Source organism: Lagenorhynchus albirostris, chromosome 16 (assembly GCF_949774975.1).
Source record: "Lagenorhynchus albirostris chromosome 16, mLagAlb1.1, whole genome shotgun sequence".
Taxonomy (NCBI): Eukaryota; Metazoa; Chordata; class Mammalia; order Artiodactyla; family Delphinidae; genus Lagenorhynchus; species Lagenorhynchus albirostris.
In genome coordinates, this window is record NC_083110.1 from 21,306,359 (window position 1) to 21,327,366 (window position 21,008).

General features: G+C 36.9%; 1 protein-coding gene and 1 non-coding gene across 2 annotated transcripts in view; both read left to right on the forward strand.

Annotated features, from left to right (window-relative positions):
• Nucleotides 1-21,008, forward strand: part of CCAR1 (cell division cycle and apoptosis regulator 1) — a 55,926-nt gene that overhangs the window by 6,765 nt on the left and 28,153 nt on the right. The window contains exons 3-13 of the mRNA XM_060125464.1: nt 5,481-5,653; nt 6,067-6,111; nt 8,448-8,480; nt 10,946-11,139; nt 13,151-13,265; nt 13,362-13,554; nt 16,156-16,285; nt 16,543-16,704; nt 19,172-19,397; nt 19,987-20,100; nt 20,645-20,811. Coding sequence (XP_059981447.1) covers nt 5,481-5,653; nt 6,067-6,111; nt 8,448-8,480; nt 10,946-11,139; nt 13,151-13,265; nt 13,362-13,554; nt 16,156-16,285; nt 16,543-16,704; nt 19,172-19,397; nt 19,987-20,100; nt 20,645-20,811 — 1,552 coding nt within the window. The remainder of the gene's footprint in view (nt 1-5,480; nt 5,654-6,066; nt 6,112-8,447; nt 8,481-10,945; nt 11,140-13,150; nt 13,266-13,361; nt 13,555-16,155; nt 16,286-16,542; nt 16,705-19,171; nt 19,398-19,986; nt 20,101-20,644; nt 20,812-21,008) is intronic.
• Nucleotides 20,449-20,513, forward strand: LOC132507701 (small nucleolar RNA SNORD98). The gene has a single exon (XR_009536274.1). It is a non-coding gene; the product is annotated as a small nucleolar RNA SNORD98 (small nucleolar RNA).

Sequence of the window (21,008 nt, forward strand, 5' to 3'; positions counted from 1 at the left end):
CCTTTTCAAACAAATAATAGCTGATGTACTATGTATACTTAGATTCGTTATCTCTTGATAGAGCTAGATATTTCCAACTCATTTGGTAGAAAAAGAAGATTGCAGGAATTCCCTGGCTGTCCAGTGGTTAGGATGCGGCGCTTTGCCCACTTTCATTGCCGGGGCCCAGGTTTGATCCCTGGTAAGGGAACTAAGATCCTGCAAGCCAGCATGGCCAAAAAGATTGCTATTGGTGTGGGCTTAACTCTTGTTAAACACTACTAGTGCTATGTAACAAGAAACTGTCTCCAAAACATTGTTCTAAGAGTAAAAAAAAAAAAATGCACAGAAATCTGTTAAGGTTAAGCCTCATTGTTAGTACATATTTTCTCCCTTATCCTCTGAGCTTGCCTTATTTGTGCTCTCATCCAGTGAGAGCTGCATCAACATACCAAACCAGTGAGTGCCCGTCTCTCTATCCTTAGTTGAGTGTGCAACTCATGTTTATGCATTTGTGGCTTCTCTTGCACTATGTGTTTTATGAATAATTTTGGTCTATTATAGCTGAAAATGTATTGGAAGTAACATTGAAAGTTGGAATATTAACTTTGGGTGATACAAAACTCGTTGAAAGAAATGGAGTTGAAAACTAGGTAGATATCTGAGGCATTCAAGGATGGAAGAAATCATGACGTTACAAATAGTGTCTTTAACTTCCTGGGAGGGTTGACCAACATACTTGAGTAGTAGCTAGAAGAGATTATGGCCAGGATCACTAGTCATCACTTCCATGGGACTTCAAGAGAGTGGAAGAGCTGTTGTCTGCCAGGCTATTAATCTTTATAGAGACTCCCATATAACACTGACTTATTTAAGGCTTTGCCTCTTCTTTATAGAACAGTTCTCTCCACTAAGTAGAATTTTCTGTGATGATGAATATGTTCTGTGTCTTCATTATCTAATATGGTAGCCACTAGCCACATGTAGCTCTTGAGCCCTTGAAATGTGGTTAATGTGACTGAGGGACTGAGTTTCTAATTTTATTTACTTTTCACTAATTTAAATTGAAATAACCATATATGGCTGGTGGCTAGTGTATTGAACAGTGCGGTTAGTATAGAAGATTACAACATTTAGAATATGTTATATTTAAAATACTATTTTGTGCCTTAATTTTTTTTAATATGCCCATGACTTATTTATTTTACAACTGGAAGTTTGTACCTTTGACTCCCTTAATTTCTTATTCTTAATGCCTTAATTTCTAATTCTTAAAAAGTAATGAGTATTTCCAGTTATTTGGGTACATTATGGGCTTAGAATAGTACCTCAAAAGCAATAGCAATGCCTTGACCAGTGAGTTGTCTGATTGTAAGAAAGTTATCTGTGCATGAGGGCATCAAAAGTTTTGAATTTCTATGAAATCTAATCTTTAAAGATCACTTTTTAGGAAGGATGTTGAGTTGAAGATGACACTTAGGAGACTTGTTCACTTGGTTTAAAACTTGGGTTTATACGTGTTTTAGTAAATCCACAGGTTATAAAGAGAATCCCCCACGTCTTTATGTTGTTTTTCTTTCCATACAGTGTAAGATTGCTTTTGAACATATATTGATATTTGGAAATTTCGAAGAATAAAGCATTGCTTGACCAGTGCCTTAAAAAAATTTTGCAAAAGATGAAAAAAATGAAGTTTCTCGGATTAGCTTGAGTTTTTTTTGTTTTTTATTATTTTATTTGTTTTTATTTTTTATTTATTTATGTAAATTTATTTATTTATTTTTGGCTGCATTGGGTCTTCGTCGCTGTGTGCGGGCTTTCTCTGGTTGCGGCGAGCAGGGGTTACTCTTCGTTGCGGTGCTTGGGCTTCTCATTGCGGTGCCTTCTCTTCTCGCGGAGCACAGGCTCTAGGCATGTGGGCTCAGTAGTTGTAGCACGCAGGCTCTGGAGAACAGGCTCAGTAGTTGTGGCGCACGGTCTTAGTTGCTCCGTGGCATGTGGGATCTTCCCAGACCGGGGCTCGAACCGTGTCCCCTGCATTGGCAGGCGATTCTTAACCATTGTGCCACCATGAAAGTCCCAGAGATTTTTTGTTTTTTTAGCCTAAGGTTGCTTCTAAGTAGTTTTTTTTTAATTGAAGTATAGCTGATTTACAGTGTTGTGTTAGTTTCAAGTGTACAGCAAAGTGATTCAGTTATGCATATGTGTATATATATATATGAGGTTTTGAATTTTATTATTTCAGAAGGATCACCCATCTTAGTAAAGATGGATAATACATCTTAGGTATAAGGGTAATAAGGATTTTTAAATTTGTGAGTTTGATAAGATCAAGGAACAACAGACGGGACAGGTTTCTCTTATGTGTTTTAATGGTGTGTTCACTGGTATTCAGTATGTCATAACTACTAGTATGTCATAAAATGAAAGCTTCAGTCATATGAAACTGATTTTACATTTTAGAAAATAATATATTTTACATTTGTCCTTAAAGCTTTAAGGAAACTTACCCCTTAGATTTACTTATTAACCTCTGGTAGCCTTTGGTCATTTAGGGCTCATTTCATAGGTTTGTCTGTGGAAGTATTGTTACATAGTTATAAGTATATCTGTTTCAGATGGGCCATGAGACCTTCAACAATCATATTGAATCAGGTACAGATAAATGAACAGACTGTTCCAATCTGGGTAATTGGAAAAAAATCTCCAACTGATAAGTGTTAGGCCACTTATGGAGAGAGAAAGATTAAGTCAGAGATTCATACCTTTGTACTTTGTAAGTATAGAATTATCTTACAGAATATTGATTATAGAAATTCACAAGAAGAGTGGAGAATGCTATGAACAGGTATTCAAGGATACCTTCTTACATAGCCACAAAAAAGAGGAGCATTAATAAATTTTAATGAAATGTACTTTATTGAGGTTAAAATCGCAAAGGTAAATGATTTTAAAGAGAGCTACATTATACAGACATATAAAAGCCACAACCACATGCACAGTGATTTCACAAAATTTGAATTAACTAGCTAGTAGTGTGCAGCAACTACTACAATGTCAATTTCCTTCCCATAAAGTTCTCCTACCAATCAGTCTGCTTTGTAGTTTCTAATTCATCACATTGACTGTCAGCAGTGGAAAAGAGATTGTGGATATCAGCTATCATCCCACTTACTAAATGCTGTGTAGGAAAAAAAGAGCTCTTTCTGAGATATTAGCCCTGAGCCCTTCTGTGGCAGCTATCAGTACTTTCCAGTGTTCTGGAAATTGGTACCAGCAGATCTGAGGTCAGAGCTCAGGTGGGTGAAGGAGATGCATGCGGATATGGTACTTGAATCACAAGATGTTACTTTTGTCAAGTGCAGAACATCCCAATCTAAGAATTTTAAATACTAATAATTTTTCCTAGGTTCTTTCCCTGTCTTGTGTTTACAAGAGAATTTTGCTTCTGTTATCCTAAAACAGTGGTTCTTAACCTTTTTTGGGTCCGTTATCCTTTTGAAAATCTGATGAAAGCTTTGGACTTTCTTGTCTGTAATTTTACACACAGTTTCAGAAGGTTAACAGGAACTACTGGTTAGAACCTGTGCCCTAGTTTCATTACCATTATCTCCATTCTCACTGCAGTTAACTTCATTTTGAATTTACGTTGGTGTTAAGACATTCCTCATTTCTTTCTATTTAAATTAACTTTGTTAGTCTTGGTTTCTCCTTTCTGCCCATCTGTGGCGTCTGACTTACCTTTAAAACAAGAGAGATCTAGAAAAATGATATAGATGAACTTATTTGCAAAGCAGAAATAGAGACACAGAGGTAGAGAACAGACATATCGGGGCAGGGGGATTGGGATGAATTGGGATATTGGGATTGACATATATGTACTACTATGTATAAAATAGGTAACTAATGAGAACCTACTGTAGCTCAGGGAACTCTACTCAGTGCTCTGTGGTGACCTAAATGGGAAGGAAATCCAAAAAAGAGGGGATATATGTATACGTATAGCTGATTCACTTTGCTGTGCAACAGAAACTAACACAACATTGTAAAGCAGCTGTACTCCAATAAAAATTTAAGAAACAAAAACAGGGCTTCCCTGGTGGCTCAGTGGTTGAGAGTCCGCCTGCCGATGCAGGGGACATGGGTTCGTGCCCGGGTCCGGGAAGATCCCACATGCTGCGGAGCGGCTGGGCCCGTGAGCCATGGCCACTGAGCCTGCGCGTCCAGAGCCTGTGCTCCGCAATGGGAGAGGCCACAGCAGTGAGAGGCCTGCGTACCGCAAAAAAAAAAAGGGAATAAGAGATTAATGTTGTAAGGGTCTAGAATTGTGTATTCAGGACACTCAGTAGGTTTTTTTCCCCACCTTAGATTCTTTTTTTTTTTTCTCAACCTTTTTTAATTTTTAAAAATCAGTGTTTTAGCAGGGGATAATTTGTAATTTATATTAATTCCAAACATGATTTCTGGGATTTGTTTGTTTATTTTTGCCTAAGTTTGTTGGTTTGTTTTACTTTTGAGTAGAATTAACCTGGACTCTTAAACAACTGATTGATGATGAACCTCACACTTCTAAAGATTTTCTGGTAGATTCTAGACTAGGTGCTTTGGTTAATTCATTAATGATTTCTGTTCTTTTCCTGTAAGGCACAATCTGTTCTTTCTGTAGGGTTATTAACTTAGTAGCTATAGAGCAGCATTTTTTTTAGTTATTCTCAGATATAAGCAAGATGCTTTGGAAAATGGAGTGTTACATGAGCAAATATTGCTTTTATGGCGACCTCTTTGAGATTCACAATGCTTAGTGGCATATTAAAGGTTCTGAGGATTCCTGCAGTAAAAATATGTGCTTAGTAATTCACTGTTTTCTAAACTTTTTAAACCTTGAACCCCTTTTTCCCAAACTTTAATGTCCCAGGAAGCTACTCATTACTCTAGGAGATACAGTTTGGGGAAGTGCGGTGCTAGACTGCTGTTTAGTGCTTTGTGTTTTTAAACTGTTCCTATTGTCTGTTTCCTAGTTTTACAGTTCTTTAATAGAGTAGAAGTACATGAAAATTCTCTCCAGTAGGATATTTTAAGGGTGGGTCACTTCCAGCAGCGCTGCCCTTAATGTATGATTCTAATCTGCTTGAAGATAATACATTCTAGATTAGTAAAATAAGATGGTTTATTTTCTGCTTTTCTTACTAAAAATATTTCTCAAGGGTACTTTAACCACTTGGTCTAGGTAAGGTTGGTTGGGTTCATTCTGTAGTTTAATTTTATAGATTAATGTTTTCTTATATCTGTCATGACTTGAGCATATATTTAATATAAAGCCATTGGAATCTGAGGTGGGGCATGAATCATTTAAATTCAACAAGCATTAGTAAAATTTTTCTTTAGGTTTTTACTAAGCAATGACAGACTGTAATTCATTACTAAGCACTCATTGAAAATTCCTGGACAGGATCCAAATAATCTTGATTTTTTTTTTCCCCCTCTTTCTAATCTCATTTTAGCTGCATTGGGTGTTCAGCAGCCATCACTCCTTGGAGCATCTCCTACCATTTACACACAGCAAACTGCATTGGCAGCAGCAGGCCTTACTACACAAACCCCAGCAAACTATCAGTTAACTCAAACTGCAGCATTGCAGCAACAAGCTGCAGCTGCAGCAGCAGCATTGCAACAGGTGAATCTTTAATAGGTTTTAATATGTGACATGCAGAACTTTCAAATCTGAGTAGCTAGGGTAGGTACCTTCACATTTTAAAGAATGAATAGTTGTGGGGTTCTATTATGCTTATTGTTTTATTCTGGTGATAAAAATTCTTTATGCCCAGGACATACAGAGAGATGTAGTTGCATAGTCAAAATTCTTAAGTTCTTGTATCTTAATTATTTGAGTAAAATTCCATTCTTGATGAATCCCAAAGTATAAGTAATCATTATTTTGTTTATTTTAGATGAAGTGTAGATGTTCCAGAAAATTTCTTTTTAGTTTAATTCTGGTTATGTATTTGAATGTATATATATATGTATATGGCTTTTTGAGAATGACTAAAACTAATGTCCATATTTTTCTTTAAAAAATCTTTTTTCCAGCAATATTCACAACCTCAGCAGGCCTTGTATAGTGTGCAACAACAGGTTAGTTTATATTTTCCATGTTAAAAACTGATTTTTAAAAAGTCATTTGTTCCAACTGAATTTTTGTAGATTTTATTTCCCATCAGTAACCTTAATGGGTGATTTGAATTCTTTTGGGGTGGAGGAAATGTGGTAGGTAAAACGGAATGTCTCCAAGGGAGAGGAGGACAGGAGAGAGGTCCTGAAGACTCAAATCCTCATCTAGTAGCCAGTCCTTGTCACATGTTTCTAAGAAAGCATGCAGAAGAATCTGGAAAGAATCACTCTATTAATGAGTCTTTGGCCTAGTACTCTTATTTGAAACCTCTAGCCCTACTGTGCTGTACTGGACCACATGTGAAAATGAAAAGCTCCTTTTTCCCATTTGAAGCTAAACCGTAGACAGACCTTTGGCTTTCAGCCTGTATTTATTTAAAACAATGGAACCCTGCCTTTTTTTCCCCTAATGAAATTGTGTATTGAAACCTAATATATAAAATATAAAAATAGTGTTGAAAATAGGAGGAAGCCTCCCCTTGTAGTTCTCACCCCTATTCCCAAGGCACATTTGAACAATTTGAAAACTCCTTACTTAGACTAAAAGTTTCTTTGGCTCCTTTTCCCTAAGCTTATACTCCAATCATATTCTTCAAGGGTTATTATATCTGGGATGGTAGAAAGAGGTAACAAAGTGAACCCAAGGAGAAGCATATCAAGCAAAGAAGAGTTTGACTTGCTCAAATCTAGATGGGTTCCAGTCTAAGCACCCATTCTAGGTTTTCCAGGGTTAAGAGGTAGTCTTTGTCCCTTCCCAGTGCCATTAAGGAAGCTTCAGGAAAGTATAGCAGTCAGGAGAGGAAAAGGGGATACAAGAGACAAGGACCAAAAACTTGGATCCAGAGACACTGTGGAGAAACAAGAGGCTTCTCAATCCATTAACACTTGTCCCTAGATCCATGCCCCAATTTCATCCTTGCCTGTTAGGTTTCAGAAGCATTTCATTTGCCCTGAAGATTATAGTATCCCACTAATAATTGCTTTAAACTTCTAAAAAATTGATAAGAGATTGGGGTCCAAGTTGGCTATCTTGTTTTCAGATACCCTTAGACTTATTTTAGTACTGTTAGGAAATACATTATTAAAGCCTGTGTTTTATTTTGAACCACATGAAAATGGCAATACTCAAATGTTCTTGCCCTAAAAAAATGCCATTATTCATCCATTCTTAACTTACAGAAAAATGGAAATTTGATAGATTTAACCTTTAATACATGTCGACCTAGGTAAACAGTGTTTTGAATTAGAATGTCATATAGATTGTTTTCTCCTAGCTTATTTTTAAGTCTGACAAAGATTTATTGGGAAGCTTATTAGTCATAGTAAATAAGAAGTCATGAACAGAAGAACTGTGATCTTCAGATTCTGCCATTGGGCTTAAAACACTAGTTAGAAGCTAATAAGCATTAAGGATGTCTCAAGGGAAATCTTACCTAAGTCCAAATCTTACCCTGACCAGGATATCCACAAACACAGAAATGACGCCCATGTTCTCAGACTGCTTACCTGGGCAGTAGGAAAAAAGACCTTTTCCTCAAGCTATTAAGCATCATCAGGAGATTCCTGCTTTTCTAGCTGTAACCATGGGACACTAGTGCATGATAGACAACTCCAAGCTGGGCAGCTTGAAAAGAATGCTGAAGGATGACAGGGAGCAAGCAGGGATAAGTATTTCTTTGGAGACCCTCCTGATGGTTAATACAGACACAGTCCTGAGGCTTCAGAAAGTTTACTTCTGTTCCAGAGTTTTAAAATTTCCCCCTTCCCACCAATTCCTTTTGCTTTCTGGTAATGTTATACTTTGCTATTGCCAGAGAAACTATGTCAGGGTGTATGGTCCTTTATGGTCCCCATACCTTTGGCAAGTCTGACTGTAAGGACTGCTTCTCATATTAGAGGGATATATATGAATTGGACAGTGAGTAATATTTTTGATACAGGTAGCTTACGGATGATATTGAATCATTTCTGTAGCATGGTAATTAATATGGGGCAGAAGTAGAAATTTACCCCTCTAGGGACTTGTGGGGTTTTTTGGTGGGTGTTATTCCTGTGAAATAACAAAAAAAAAAATCCTTTATCATTATTGAATGAGTTAGTTATATTTAAAGTCTGCAGTTGTTAAAAATAGTTGTAGGAAACCTTATACCTAATGACCTCTGTTACTTTTCACATATTTCTTAATTAGAAATAAAGTACTTATTTAATAGGAATTTTTCCTTTTGTAAAACATCTGTGAAACAGCAGTTCTGATTGATTCTTTTATCTTTACTGCTTTTGTTTGTTTTTCCTGTTTTTAGTTGCAGCAACCTCAGCAGACCCTGTTAACACAGGTTAGTTTGGCATTACTTTATTTCTTATGAATATCTGAATGAAAAGTAGACCAAAGTTTTATTCCTGTTCTAGGTTTTCTTTCAGGGTTTTTTTTTTTTTTTAAATATATTTATTTATTTATTTATCTGGCTGTGCCGGGTCTTAGTTGCGGCATGCCGCGTGCGGAATCTTCGTTGTGACATGAGGGATCTTTACTTGCAGCATGCGGTCTCTTAGTTGTGGCATATGGGATCTAGTTTCCTAACCAGAGATCGAACCCTGGGCCCCCTTCATTGGGAGCGCAGAGTCTTAACCACTGGACCACCAGGGAACTCGCTCTTTCAAGGTTTAAAGATGAATATTCGTTGGATTCATGTAATAGTTTTAGCAATATAATGTTAAATAAAGATGGAAAACATGTTTTTGTTTTTTCTTTTATGCTGTTTGATTGCTGTTCCTGCTGTGATCTAGTTTGAATAAATATGAGGTCTTATTTTAAATTTAATACTGATTTTGGCTTTTACATTTTCTTTGTAGCTAGTATTTTTAAGAATGTTTTTGTATATGTTATATCTTTTTTACTTTGACCTTAGGAGGTGAGTTATTGTGTTGCATTATCAGCTTGATTTTTCAGCAACATTAAAAAGTTTGTCAACTTTCGATATGTAATGCTACTTTAGGCTTTGTGGACCACTTACAGTCTATGTTGCTTTTTTTTTTTCTTTTTAAACAATTCTTTAAAAGTGTAAAAACTGGGAATTCCCTGGTACTCCAGTGGTTAGGACTCTGTGCTTTCACTGCCAAGGGCCTGGGTTCGATCCCTGGTCGGGGGACTAAGATCCCGCAAGCCACACGCCGCAACCTAAAAAGAAAAAAAAAAGTGTAAAAACGACCCTTGGCTTGTAAGTTTGTGTAAAGATGATAAACTGTGGGCTGGATTTGGCCCGTGGGTTGTGGTTCACTGACCCCTGGTGTATGCAACTGTTAAAAAGAAAGCAGAACTTCTAATAGTAACTGGAGACAGTGATTACCCCATGGATAGGGAACTAGGTAGCTAAGGAACAGGAATAGGTGAAAAGCTTTTTACTGTATAACCTTTTGTACCTGTATAGTCTTGAACCTGTTAGTTACTTTAAAAAAATAAAGTATACTTCAGTTGAGAAATAAACCTCACTTTGTATTTATTAAAGAACTAAAATTGGGACTTCGCTGGTGGTCCAGTGGTTAAGACTCTGTGCTTCCACTGCAAGGGGTGTGAGTTTGATCCCTGGTCAGGGAACTAAGATCCCACATGCTGCACAACCAAAAAAAAAAAAAGAACTAAAATTGATGAACACCTACGTCCTATTTTCAATCTCCAATAGTAGGATTTTCAAACTGAATAGAAAAGCTGTAAAAGTTAGTCTTTGCTTAGAATAACACTTCCCAAAGTGTGCCCATAAAGCATTAGTGTCTTGTCTTATTATGTTAAAGAAACTTTGTGAGAAAATTTTGTGGCTACAGTTTAAGAAATGCTGAGTTCCTTTAATATATATATAGGACTTAACTTTTTTTTTTAATTGTAGAACTTAGAGACTTGCTTTATTGGGCAGGTGTAAAACGAATTATGGAATTCATTTGAGTTGAAGAATCAGATGATCCTTTCTTTTTAATGGTTTTATTTCTGTTTACATACAGAAGTTTTAATCAGTAATATGTTGTTATTCATGTTTGATTATGTCAGAAGAGACCAATGAAAGTGTTACCTTTCCTCCCAGTTTGAGATATAATTGACATATAACATTGTATTAGTATAAGGTGTACAGCATGATTTAATAATACATATATATTGTGAGATGATTTCCACAGTCAGTTTAGTTAACGTGCATCACCTCTTGTAAGTGAATTTCTTTTTTCTTCTGATGAGAACTTTCAAGATCTACTCTCTTAGCAAGTTTCAAATGTAGGATACAGTATTGTTAACCGTAATCACCATCCTGTACGTTACATCCCCACTGGAAGTTTGTACTTTTCAACCACCTTCACCCATTTCCCCCACCACACCCCCTCCTCTGGCAGCCACCAATCTGTTTTCTGTTTTTATGAATTCTTTGTTTTTTTTAGGATCCACATATAAGTGAGATCATATATATATCTGTCTTTCTCTGACTTATTTCAATTATCTAGGACTTTCCTGAGTCTTTGTTATGCCATTATGGATTTTGAATTTCTAAGAGGGGGCTAGAGTATGCGGTGTTTTTTAAACTCATTGCACTGTGGTGACTTTTTCCTGAAACGTCCTGGGGAAACTTTCATCTGAGGGAACTTAATCATGAAATCGATCAAAAATAACGTAATTTTTCAGACTTGATTTTCGTCTTCAAGGTGTACGTATGTGTTTTCTAACTTCAAATTGTTTTTAGCATTTTGAGCTATTTTTAACTAGTTTTAAGTTCTAGACTGCTTCATATCATTACCTTAATTTGGTGTTGATTTTGTTTTATAGCCGGCTGTCGGACTGCCTACAAGCCTTAGCTTGTCAACTCCTCAACCAGCAGCTCAGATAACTGTATCATATCCAACACCAAGGTCCAGTCAGCAACAGACACAACCTCAGAAACAGCGTGTTTTTACAGGGGTGGTTACAAAACTACACGATACATTTGGATTTGTGGATGAAGATGTATTCTTTCAGCTTAGGTAAACTTCATTAGGTGTTGACAAATGCCTTCTTGTATTTAGCATTAAGTATATTGATAAGACACCTACTTAACTGTGGCATGGAATTATGGTTTAGCTCTAATTTTCTGCTTTAATCATTCAACCTGTACCTGTGACATTTTTTTAAATTAATTAATTAATTTAGGCTGCATTGGGTCTTCGTTGCTGCACATGGGCTTTCTCTAGTTGTGGCGAGCAGGGGGCTACTCTTCGTTGTGGTGCGTGGGCTTCTCATTGCGGTGGCTTCTCTTGGTGTGGAGCACAGGCTCTAGGCACACGGGCTCAGTAGTTGTGGCTCGCGGGCTCTAGAGCACAGGCTCAGTAGCTGTGGCGCACGGGCTTAGTTGCTCTGTGGCATGTGGGATTTTCCCAGACCAGGGCTCAAACCCATGTCCCCTGCACTGGCAGGCAGATTCTTAACCACTGTGCGAGCAGGGAAAGTCCCCTGTGACATTTTTTGATGGAGAATGTGACTGAAGATATCTTTTTATCATTGAACAAAGTAGTCATCATGAATTCTTTATAAATGTTTTGTAGGAGTGAGTTTACATTTCTAGCTATTCATGAGCAGACTTACAGTGAGATTAAAAATTGAAGGGGTTGGGCTTCCCTGGTGGCGCAGCGGTTGGGGGTCCGCCTGCCGGTTGAGGGGACGCAGGTTTGTGCCCCGGTCCGGGAGGATCTCGCATGCCGCAGAGCGGCTGGGCCCGTGGGCCGTGGCTGCTGGGCCTGCGCGTCCTGAGCCTGTGCTCCGCAGCGGGAGAGGCCACGGCGGTGAGAGGCCCGCGTACCGCAAAAAAAAAAAAAAAAAAAAAAAAATGAAGGGGCTTCCCTGGTGACGCAGAGGTTGAGAGTCCGCCTGCCAATGCAGGGGACACGAGTTCGTGCCCCGGTCCGGGAAGATCCCACATGCCGCAGAGCGGCTGGGCCCGTGAGCCATGGCCGCTGAGCCTGCACGTCCGGAGCCTGTGCTCCGCAACGGGAGAGGCCACGACAGTGAGAGGCCCGCGTACCGCAAAAAAAAAAAAAAAAAAAAAAAAAAAATTGAAATAGTCATGTGCCTTTTAAAATTTAATCTTTTGTTTGACATATCTAATGACATGTATGTAAAATATTTTAGTTGAAAAAATGATAGGATTAAATGACTTGGGCTTCCCTGGTGGCACAGTGGTTAAGAATCCACCTGCCAATGCAGGGGACACGGGTTCGAGCCCTGGTCCGGGAAGATCCCACGTGCCGTGGAGCAACTAAGCCCATGCACCACAACTAATGAGCCTGTGCTCTACAGCCCACAATCCACAACTACTGAGCCCATGTGCCACAGCTACTGAAGCCTGCGCACCTAGAGCCTATGCTCTGCAATAAGAGAAGCCACGACAGTGAGAAGCCCGCACACCGCAACTAGAGAAAGCCCACGCCCAGCAACGAAAACCCAACGCAGCCAAAAATAAAATTAATTAATTAATTAAATAAATTTATTTTAAAAAACAGAATAAATGACTAATCAATGGATTTGAAATAGTATTTTGTTAGTGTTGTGGTGGTTGCAAGAAATATATATTTCCTTAGTTATTTCAAATGTATTTCTAATTAGCTTCCTTAGAAATACTTCGGGAAATTAAGTTTAATTACTATATAAGCTTTTTCTGTACAAGTGGGTCTCCTGTTTTCCATCTTTTCTGCATTTCTCTCTTTACAAAGCCCAAGGCAAATCTTACTCTTGGGTTATAAAAGAAAGTGCTTTAGAGGGAGGGACACACTATTAGGAGGATACAGGGTAGAAAATTATCTCTTACACTTGAAACGGTTTATGAAGCAAGGTTGAAACACGATCAGTTCTAAAAATAAGTCTAGGAGGTATGTCTATTTTTTAAAAGAGCTTTTTAGGCTTCCATTTCTGGTATAGTTTACTTTAAAATGCTAAATATATAAATCTTTTTTGGAGGAATCTCTTCTAATTGTGTTCGTATTTACCTTAATTTTTTTTTAGCGCTGTCAAAGGGAAAACCCCGCAAGCGGGTGACAGAGTATTGGTTGAAGCTACGTATAATCCCAATATGCCTTTTAAATGGAATGCACAAAGAATTCAAACACTACCAAATCAGGTATATAAAATAGGTATTATGAAAACTTGGTGGTTGGGTCTTCCAATTTATAAAGATTTTTCTTTTTAAAAATTTTTTTTCTTTATTTTTGTTAAGAATCAGTCGCAAACCCAACCTTTACTGAAGACTCCTCCTGCCGTACTTCAGCCAATTGCACCACAGACGACATTTGGTGTTCAGGCTCAGCCCCAGCCCCAGTCACTGCTGCAGGCACAGATTTCAGCAGCCTCTATTACGCCACTATTGCAGACACAGCCCCAGCCTTTATTACAGCAGCCACAGCAGAAAGGTATTACATGCAATGTATCTTTTCCTTTTAGGGTTCAGACTAACACACAAATGTTCGGTTATTGAAATAATGAGAGTATGGTATTAATTACAAAAAAGGCAGGAACTTCCAGAATACTTGAAAGGAAACTTAAATATCTTGTGTTAAGCACTTCTACTTGTATAGCGATTTGGAAGTGTTTTATTTTATTTCTCTTATTCAAAGACGTACTCTTTGTGAACTTAAATATCAAAACTAATAATCCCCTGTCCCCCTATTGGCATCTTATCATTTACAGAAGAAAATGTTTTGAGTCTTATTTTCTTAATGAACATAACATTTTATATACATGTAGAATCTGGTGGCAGCACTTTACTCATTGAACCATAGTGCATCAAATAAATGAGCTGTGTTTTATTTTATTCTTTTTATTTTTTTAAATAAATTTATTTATGGCTGCGTTGGGTCTTCGTTGCTGCCCACAGGATTCTCTAGTTGCGGAGAGTGGGGGCTACTCTTCGTTGTGGTGCGCGAGCTTCTCATCGTGGTGGCTTCTCTTTGTTGTGGAGCACGGGCTCTAGGCACATGGGCTTCAGCAGTTTGGGCTCGCGGGCTCTAGAGTGCAGGCTCAGTAGTTGTGGCGCACGGGCTTAGTTGCTCCGCGGCATGTGGGATCTCCCCAGACCAGGGCTGGAACCCGTGTCCCCTGCATTGGCAGGCGGATTCTTAACCACTGCGCCACCAGGGAAGTCCCTGAGCTGTGTGCGGGTTTTGTTGTTGTTGTTGTTTTTAATTTATTTATTTTTGGCTGCATTGGGTCTTTGTTGCTGCACACAGGTTTCTCCCTAGCTGTGGCGAGTAGGGGCTGCTCTTCATTGCGGTGCACGGGCTTCTCATTGCATTGGCTGCTCTTGTTGCGGAGCACGGGCTCTAGGCATGCAGGCTTCAGTAGTTGTGGCACGCGGGCTCTAGAGCGCATGCCCAGTAGTTGTGGCGCATGAGCTTAACTGCTGCGTGGCGTGTGGGATCTTCCCGGACCAGGGCTCAAACCCATTTCCCCTGCATTGGCAGTTTGATTCTTAACCACTGCACCACCAGGGAAGCCCTGAGCTGTGTTTTAAATTTTCTTTTGCAAATTGATAATTTGAAACTCTGTACGTTTTCTTATCAAAATAATATTAAAAATGATAGCCTTGACTTTAGCAGAAGTCTGCTTAATTGGTATTTTTTTAAAATGTAATTGTGGCATTTTCTCTTATCATAAATTGACACAAATATAGCAAAGTTACAAAACAGATTTCAGTGTAATGAGCTATTAAAATGAGCACGCGTGTAATCACTACTTGTTAACTATTTTTCTTTTTTAATAGTTTTACTCTAAGTATGCATGTTCATAAATATACTTTAGTTTTGTTTGTTTTTGAATTTTACATAATGTGTGATTCCACCTATAGAATCTTTTCTGTAAGACTTTTGTTCAACATTATGTTTTAAAGTTTTTCATATTTATTCCATGTGGCTCTAGTTTCTTTGTTTTCATTATTGCACAATATTCCATTGTATGACTATTGTACAATATTCCATTGTATGAATATTGTACAGTTTATATGTTTTTCTTTGCTAAACGTTTGGATTGTTTCTAGTTTTTGTTTTCTGAAAACACTGCTGTGAGTGGTCATAATGCAAGCATTATGACATTTCACCCCTGTTTATATTAAACATGCCTTTCCTAAAAGAGAATCCTTTCCTATATTACCAGAATCTACTGTCACTTCTAAGAACTGTCACTTCTAAGAAGAAGCATTTAGATACCCTGTTTATATTCAGACCTCCCCAGTTGTCTCTGAAATGTCTTTTAAAAAGGTTGTTTTTTGTTTCCTAAACGAAAAGGTAGTCAAGTTTCATGTGTTGTATCTGGTTATGTTTCTTTAGTCTTTTTTATTCCAAAATGGTTTCCCACTTTTTGTTTCTTCGTTTATAACATTGACTTTTTAAGAAATTGGTCTAGTTGACTTGTAGATTCTTTCGGAATGTTGTGTTCTGGATTTGTCTTGATTCCTTATTTTATTTTCACCTTGTTTCTCACTCTGCCATATAAACTATAAACTAGAAGTTAAGTCTAAAGGCTTTTGGCAAGACTACATTATAGGTGATGTTTTCTAATTCATACTGCATCATACTAGAAGGCACGTGTAGTTAGATTCTTCTACTGTTATTGATGTTAAATTTGATTACTTGGTCAAGTGGTGGCCATAGATCTCTCCATTATAGAGGTTCTTTTTCTTTGTGTGGATAATGTCTGGATGATACTTTGGTGTTCTGCAAATGTCTTGTTGTATAGCGGTCTTTGGTTTAATATCTGTAGGTCAGAGATTGGCAAACTGCACCTCTTGGATTTGGTCTGTGGCCTGGTTTTCTATGGTCCCTGAGCTAAAAATGGTTTTTACATTTTTAAACAATTATTTTAAAATATACAAATATGCAGATGGTCTCTACCATTTACCATTTATGGGTCACAAAACCTAAAATATTAGCCAAATTTTTCTGTATAAAATTTGACCAAGTAATGCTTTTGAGCTTCATTTAAATAAATTAAAACATCTTTTTCTGTGTCTTTTAAAGCTGGTTTATTGCAACCTCCTGTCCGTATAGTTTCACAGCCACAACCAGCACGAAGGTTAGATCCACCATCCAGATTTTCAGGAAGAAATGACAGAGGGGATCAAGTGCCCAACAGAAAAGATGACCGAAGGTATGTTTTTAAAAGTATACTTTTGATGGTGGTGATGGTTGCGCAGTGTGAATGCACATAATGCCACTGAACTGTATACTTCAAAATGGTTAAAATGGTAAGTTTATTATATTATTTATATTTTACCACAATTTTCAGAAAGTTATTAAAAATGTATACTGTGGATTTTTGCTTATATTACCTGTGACATTTATTTCACTAAAGAACTCTTCAGTAATGCCAGAAATAATAGTAATTTTAGAAAAATTTGCTTTAAGTCGTGAAAGGGAGAGAGAAAGACGTAGATCCAGAGAAAGATCTCCTCAGAGAAAACGTTCCCGGGAGAGATCTCCTCGAAGAGAGAGAGAACGGTCACCTCGGAGAGTTCGACGTGTTGTTCCACGTTACACAGTTCAGTTTTCAAAGTTTTCTTTAGATTGGTAAGTTCTTTTTTTCCCCATTGTTTTCTTAAATTACTGATTTCATAATTTTGTGTAATTTGGAGGAATGTGATACATTGAGAGATATTTTTCTTACAACTTTCATTTCCTGACATTTGGTGCTCTTAGTTATATAAGGGCAGAAATGCATTTGAAGTAGCATTTTAGTTGCAAGAGTGCATTATTTTCATACACTCATTAAAGATACCAGCCACTGAAAAAGGCAGCCCCTCTGTAATGGAGTAGTTCCTTAAAGGTAAAATTATTTAAGATTCAGATTTATTGATAACTTTACTAAGGGCTTACATAGTTCATTATGTATGATGAAGTAATGATACAGTAGTAACCAATTATTTTAAGTTAGCTGTGGCCATGTAGTATAATAGAAACACAGGTCTACATATATACTCACAAGACACGTAACATAAACACATATGTGTGTATACATCAGTACATTTTTTAGCCTTTGAAATCAGAGGTCAGTAGAAAGTTACCAAGAATTTCTGAGCTTCACTTGTGAAATGGAACTTATATCAACTAGCAGAATTATTGTGAGGTTGAGTTGATTTCATGTATCTAAAGCACTTATAACCCAGTGTATGGCAGTTGTAGATACTCAGTGGTGGTTGGGATGTGGTGACCAACTAGGTAATAGCTGGAAAATCCTAATTCATGTAGAGGCAAATTGGTAAATGACTAATTTGCTCTAATGGAGAGGAAGAATCATCTAAAGGTCTTGGGGCTGGCAATTGTGTGTAAGATAAATTAATAGATGGAAAAAACAAATTTACAGTAAAATAAGAAAAATGAATCATTAATAGTGTTTAAAGCTGTTCGGCATAGGAACAAATAACTGCGCAGTGTCTTGAGAGGGTATTGCTGCATTTCAGCAAAGTATAATAATTAATATCATAATACTGGCCTACAAAAGTTAAAATTTCTATTTATTCAGTTCTAGATTGAGTAAATCAGTGTAGTATTTAAGCTACTCAGTGCCCAAAAAAATCTTGCTTGATGGCTTTGCTTAATTGTTAATGTAATAGATGTTCATTTACTCTTGCATGTGGTCAAATCATCAACTATTCTTAATTTTTACTAGTTTTCTTGTTATCCCTGTTTACTTGTATACTTAAAAAATATCTTGTCTGCATATTTCAGAGAAATTCATTGGAAACAAAACCACTTCTCCAGCCCCAGAAATATTAACTAGAGCAGCTCTGCTTTTAAACTCATCTGTTCCCAGTCTAGAATGCTATTCTGGGAGGAGCTGATACTTAGGATATAAATTGAGCAGCTGTCTTTCTCCTTCCAAGTTAAATCTTCACAGTTTCACTTCATTACTTTTTTGCTGTATGCGGGCCTGTCCCTGTTGTGGCCTCTCCCGTCGCAGAGCACAGGCTCCGGACACGCAGGCTCAGTGGCCATGGCTCACAGGCCCAGCTACTCCGCGGCATGTGGGATCTTCCCGGACCGGGGAACGAACCCGTGTCCCCTGCATCGGCAAGTGGACTCCCAACCACTGTGCCACTAGGGAAGCCCCATTCTATATTTCTTATTTTTAGGTTTCACATAAAAAGACATCCCTGTAGATACATTAGTTCATATTACGTACTCTTGCCTTTAGTTGTCATTTGAAAGGACGGTGTAGTTATCTTTTCATCTTACAGACTATTGGTGTTTTCCACTCTTCATTATGCTTTTAACAGAAATCTCTTGGCCTATTAACCAGATTGATTTACTTTTGAGTTTCTCTCCTTTAAAAGCTCTGTTTCTTAGGAAAAAGTAAATCGTCCTTTAAAAAAAAAATTCATTATGCCAGATTTAAAAGGCAAGAAACTTATCCTCTCTTTACATAGTAAATAATCAGGTATGGATCTTAATCATTAGATAGAGAGGTATGGAGATGTGGATAATCCAAAAAACGTTTGGATTTTGTTTTCATGTAGACTTTTATATTTAATTTTAAATTAACTATGCCTGATCTGGGATCTTACTGTAGAATAAAGGTTGTATTTTTTCCGACACTGTATAAACCTGATTGAGGAGCACTCATACTAATTGGTACCACTCTTATTCCTTTTTTTATATCCATTTTATATGAATCATAATTTTCTCAAAAATGCAGCTTCAACTGAGGCAGAATTGCTTTTGTTGAGATCTTTTCTGGAGCTTGAAGTTATTTCAAAGGGTCTTGTCTAAATGAATTTTAAGCTACACACAAAAAATAAAGAAATAACGGTAACACGTAGATACTAGTTATTTATTCAAAGCTGTAAGTAAACATATTTGAAAATGACATTTTCATGTACTTCTATGTAAATCTATAGCTCATTCATTAACAGTGACTGTTCATTTTCAGCTGGCTGTTAACTGTATCAAATTATATATTTAGCTTTAGAATTGAATGAATCTTTGCATAGTATTTGGTGTTAAGGCTCTTTATTCACTCCTTATGTCTGTTTTTCAGTCCTAGTTGTGACATGATGGAACTAAGGCGCCGTTATCAGAATTTATATATACCTAGTGACTTTTTTGATGCTCAGTTTACATGGGTGGATGCTTTCCCTTTGTCAAGACCATTTCAGCTGGGAAATTACTGCAATTTTTATGTAATGCACAGAGAAGTAGAGTCCTTAGAGAAAAATATGGCCATTCTTGATCCACCAGATGCTGATCACTTATACAGTGCAAAGGTTTGTATTCTGTGATACACAGCTAAAATTTCTGAGTAGTTATTCATATTAAGAATGTATGTGGAATTAATCTTCAGAAAGTGGTTATTACATTTAAGATCTGAATGCCTGTGTTTTCTTCTTGTCTCCCAGATTCTGTTTTGGTTATTTAAGTAATTTAACCTCTTTTTGCCTTAACTCTTGAGCTGTAAAAATGTTGTTATTGCTTTAACATTTTGAACCTTATAAAAATGTGAAGATGAAGTTCATTTTATTGAGCTTTTTGGAATGTTCTATGACTTCTGGTAGCCCCAGATAAAAATGTAATGTTGGGTGAATGCACTATATGTGAGTCTTCAGGGTAACATTCAGTACATTGTTGATGGTCAGTAGTTTTCTGCTATTCGAAAAACATTGATCAAAAAGCATTCCTTGAAAAGTTAAAACTATGTAATTATAAGGTATCTAATACCATTTCTGCTATAGTGTTTTACTTTCCATTTTTATAAAAAACTTCAGATATCTATTATGTAAGGATAATTAGTAGTGCTTCTCATTTTTTTACATTACTTTAGACTTTTGACAGGATTGAATTATTTGACTATAATAGGTAATGCTGATGGCTAGCCCTAGTATGGAAGATTTGTATCATAAGTCATGTGCTCTTGCTGAAGACCCACAAGAACTTCGAGATGGATTTCAACATCCTGCTAGACTTGTTAAGGTAAAGTGAAACATTTATTTTAACTTTAGGTGTATATTTGCTTTGCTTAGTTCTAACTGTGTATATATAGAATTAAAAAATACTACCATTTAAATTTTGTTGATTTGTTTTATATCTAATTTTAATATAGTTACGGCACTCAATGATGTAGATGTTTTTCTCATTGCAGATTAACGGCTATATCTTATTTGTATGTCACTAGTTCAACTGTCGTTTTGATGTTTTATATTTGAAGCATAGTAAAATCTTAGTGATAATGGGTTTAGTGTATCAGGATGCTCTTAAACTTTGAATTATAGCTTGTTTCTTTAAAAGAACTTTTTATCTGAGGAAATATTTTAGAAGGATGAGTTATGATGTATAAATCCTATTCCATTGCTGAAATGCAGTGTGGAACACGATGAACTGAACTCTTCCTTGACTGACAGATACCCGAGGTAGTAAAAATGATATTAGAAAGGTTTGTTCCTTTACTTTTCCAGTATTTCATTTGTAATTTGACAAGTTGCATAATATATGTAAATGATTCTTTGTTTTAAATTAGTTTTTAGTGGGCATGAAAGGCAAGGATGAAGCCATGGCCATTGGAGGCCACTGGTCTCCTTCGTTGGATGGACCAGACCCAGAAAAAGACCCCTCTGTGTTGATTAAGACTGCTATTCGTTGTTGTAAGGCTCTGACAGGCATTGATCTAAGTGTATGCACACAATGGTAAGTACCAATTCATTTCTTGATTAGAAATTTTTTTCTAATAGTTATATAGATGTTCTTGTCTATCAGCCTTCTCCCCCACCCCTTATTTTAGCAATCTTGATCATGCAGGTAATCTCAAAGGAAAATACTAATTTTAGCAAAAGTTTATTTGGTGCCAAAAATGTTTGGGGGAAAAAGGATTAAGAACTAATCAA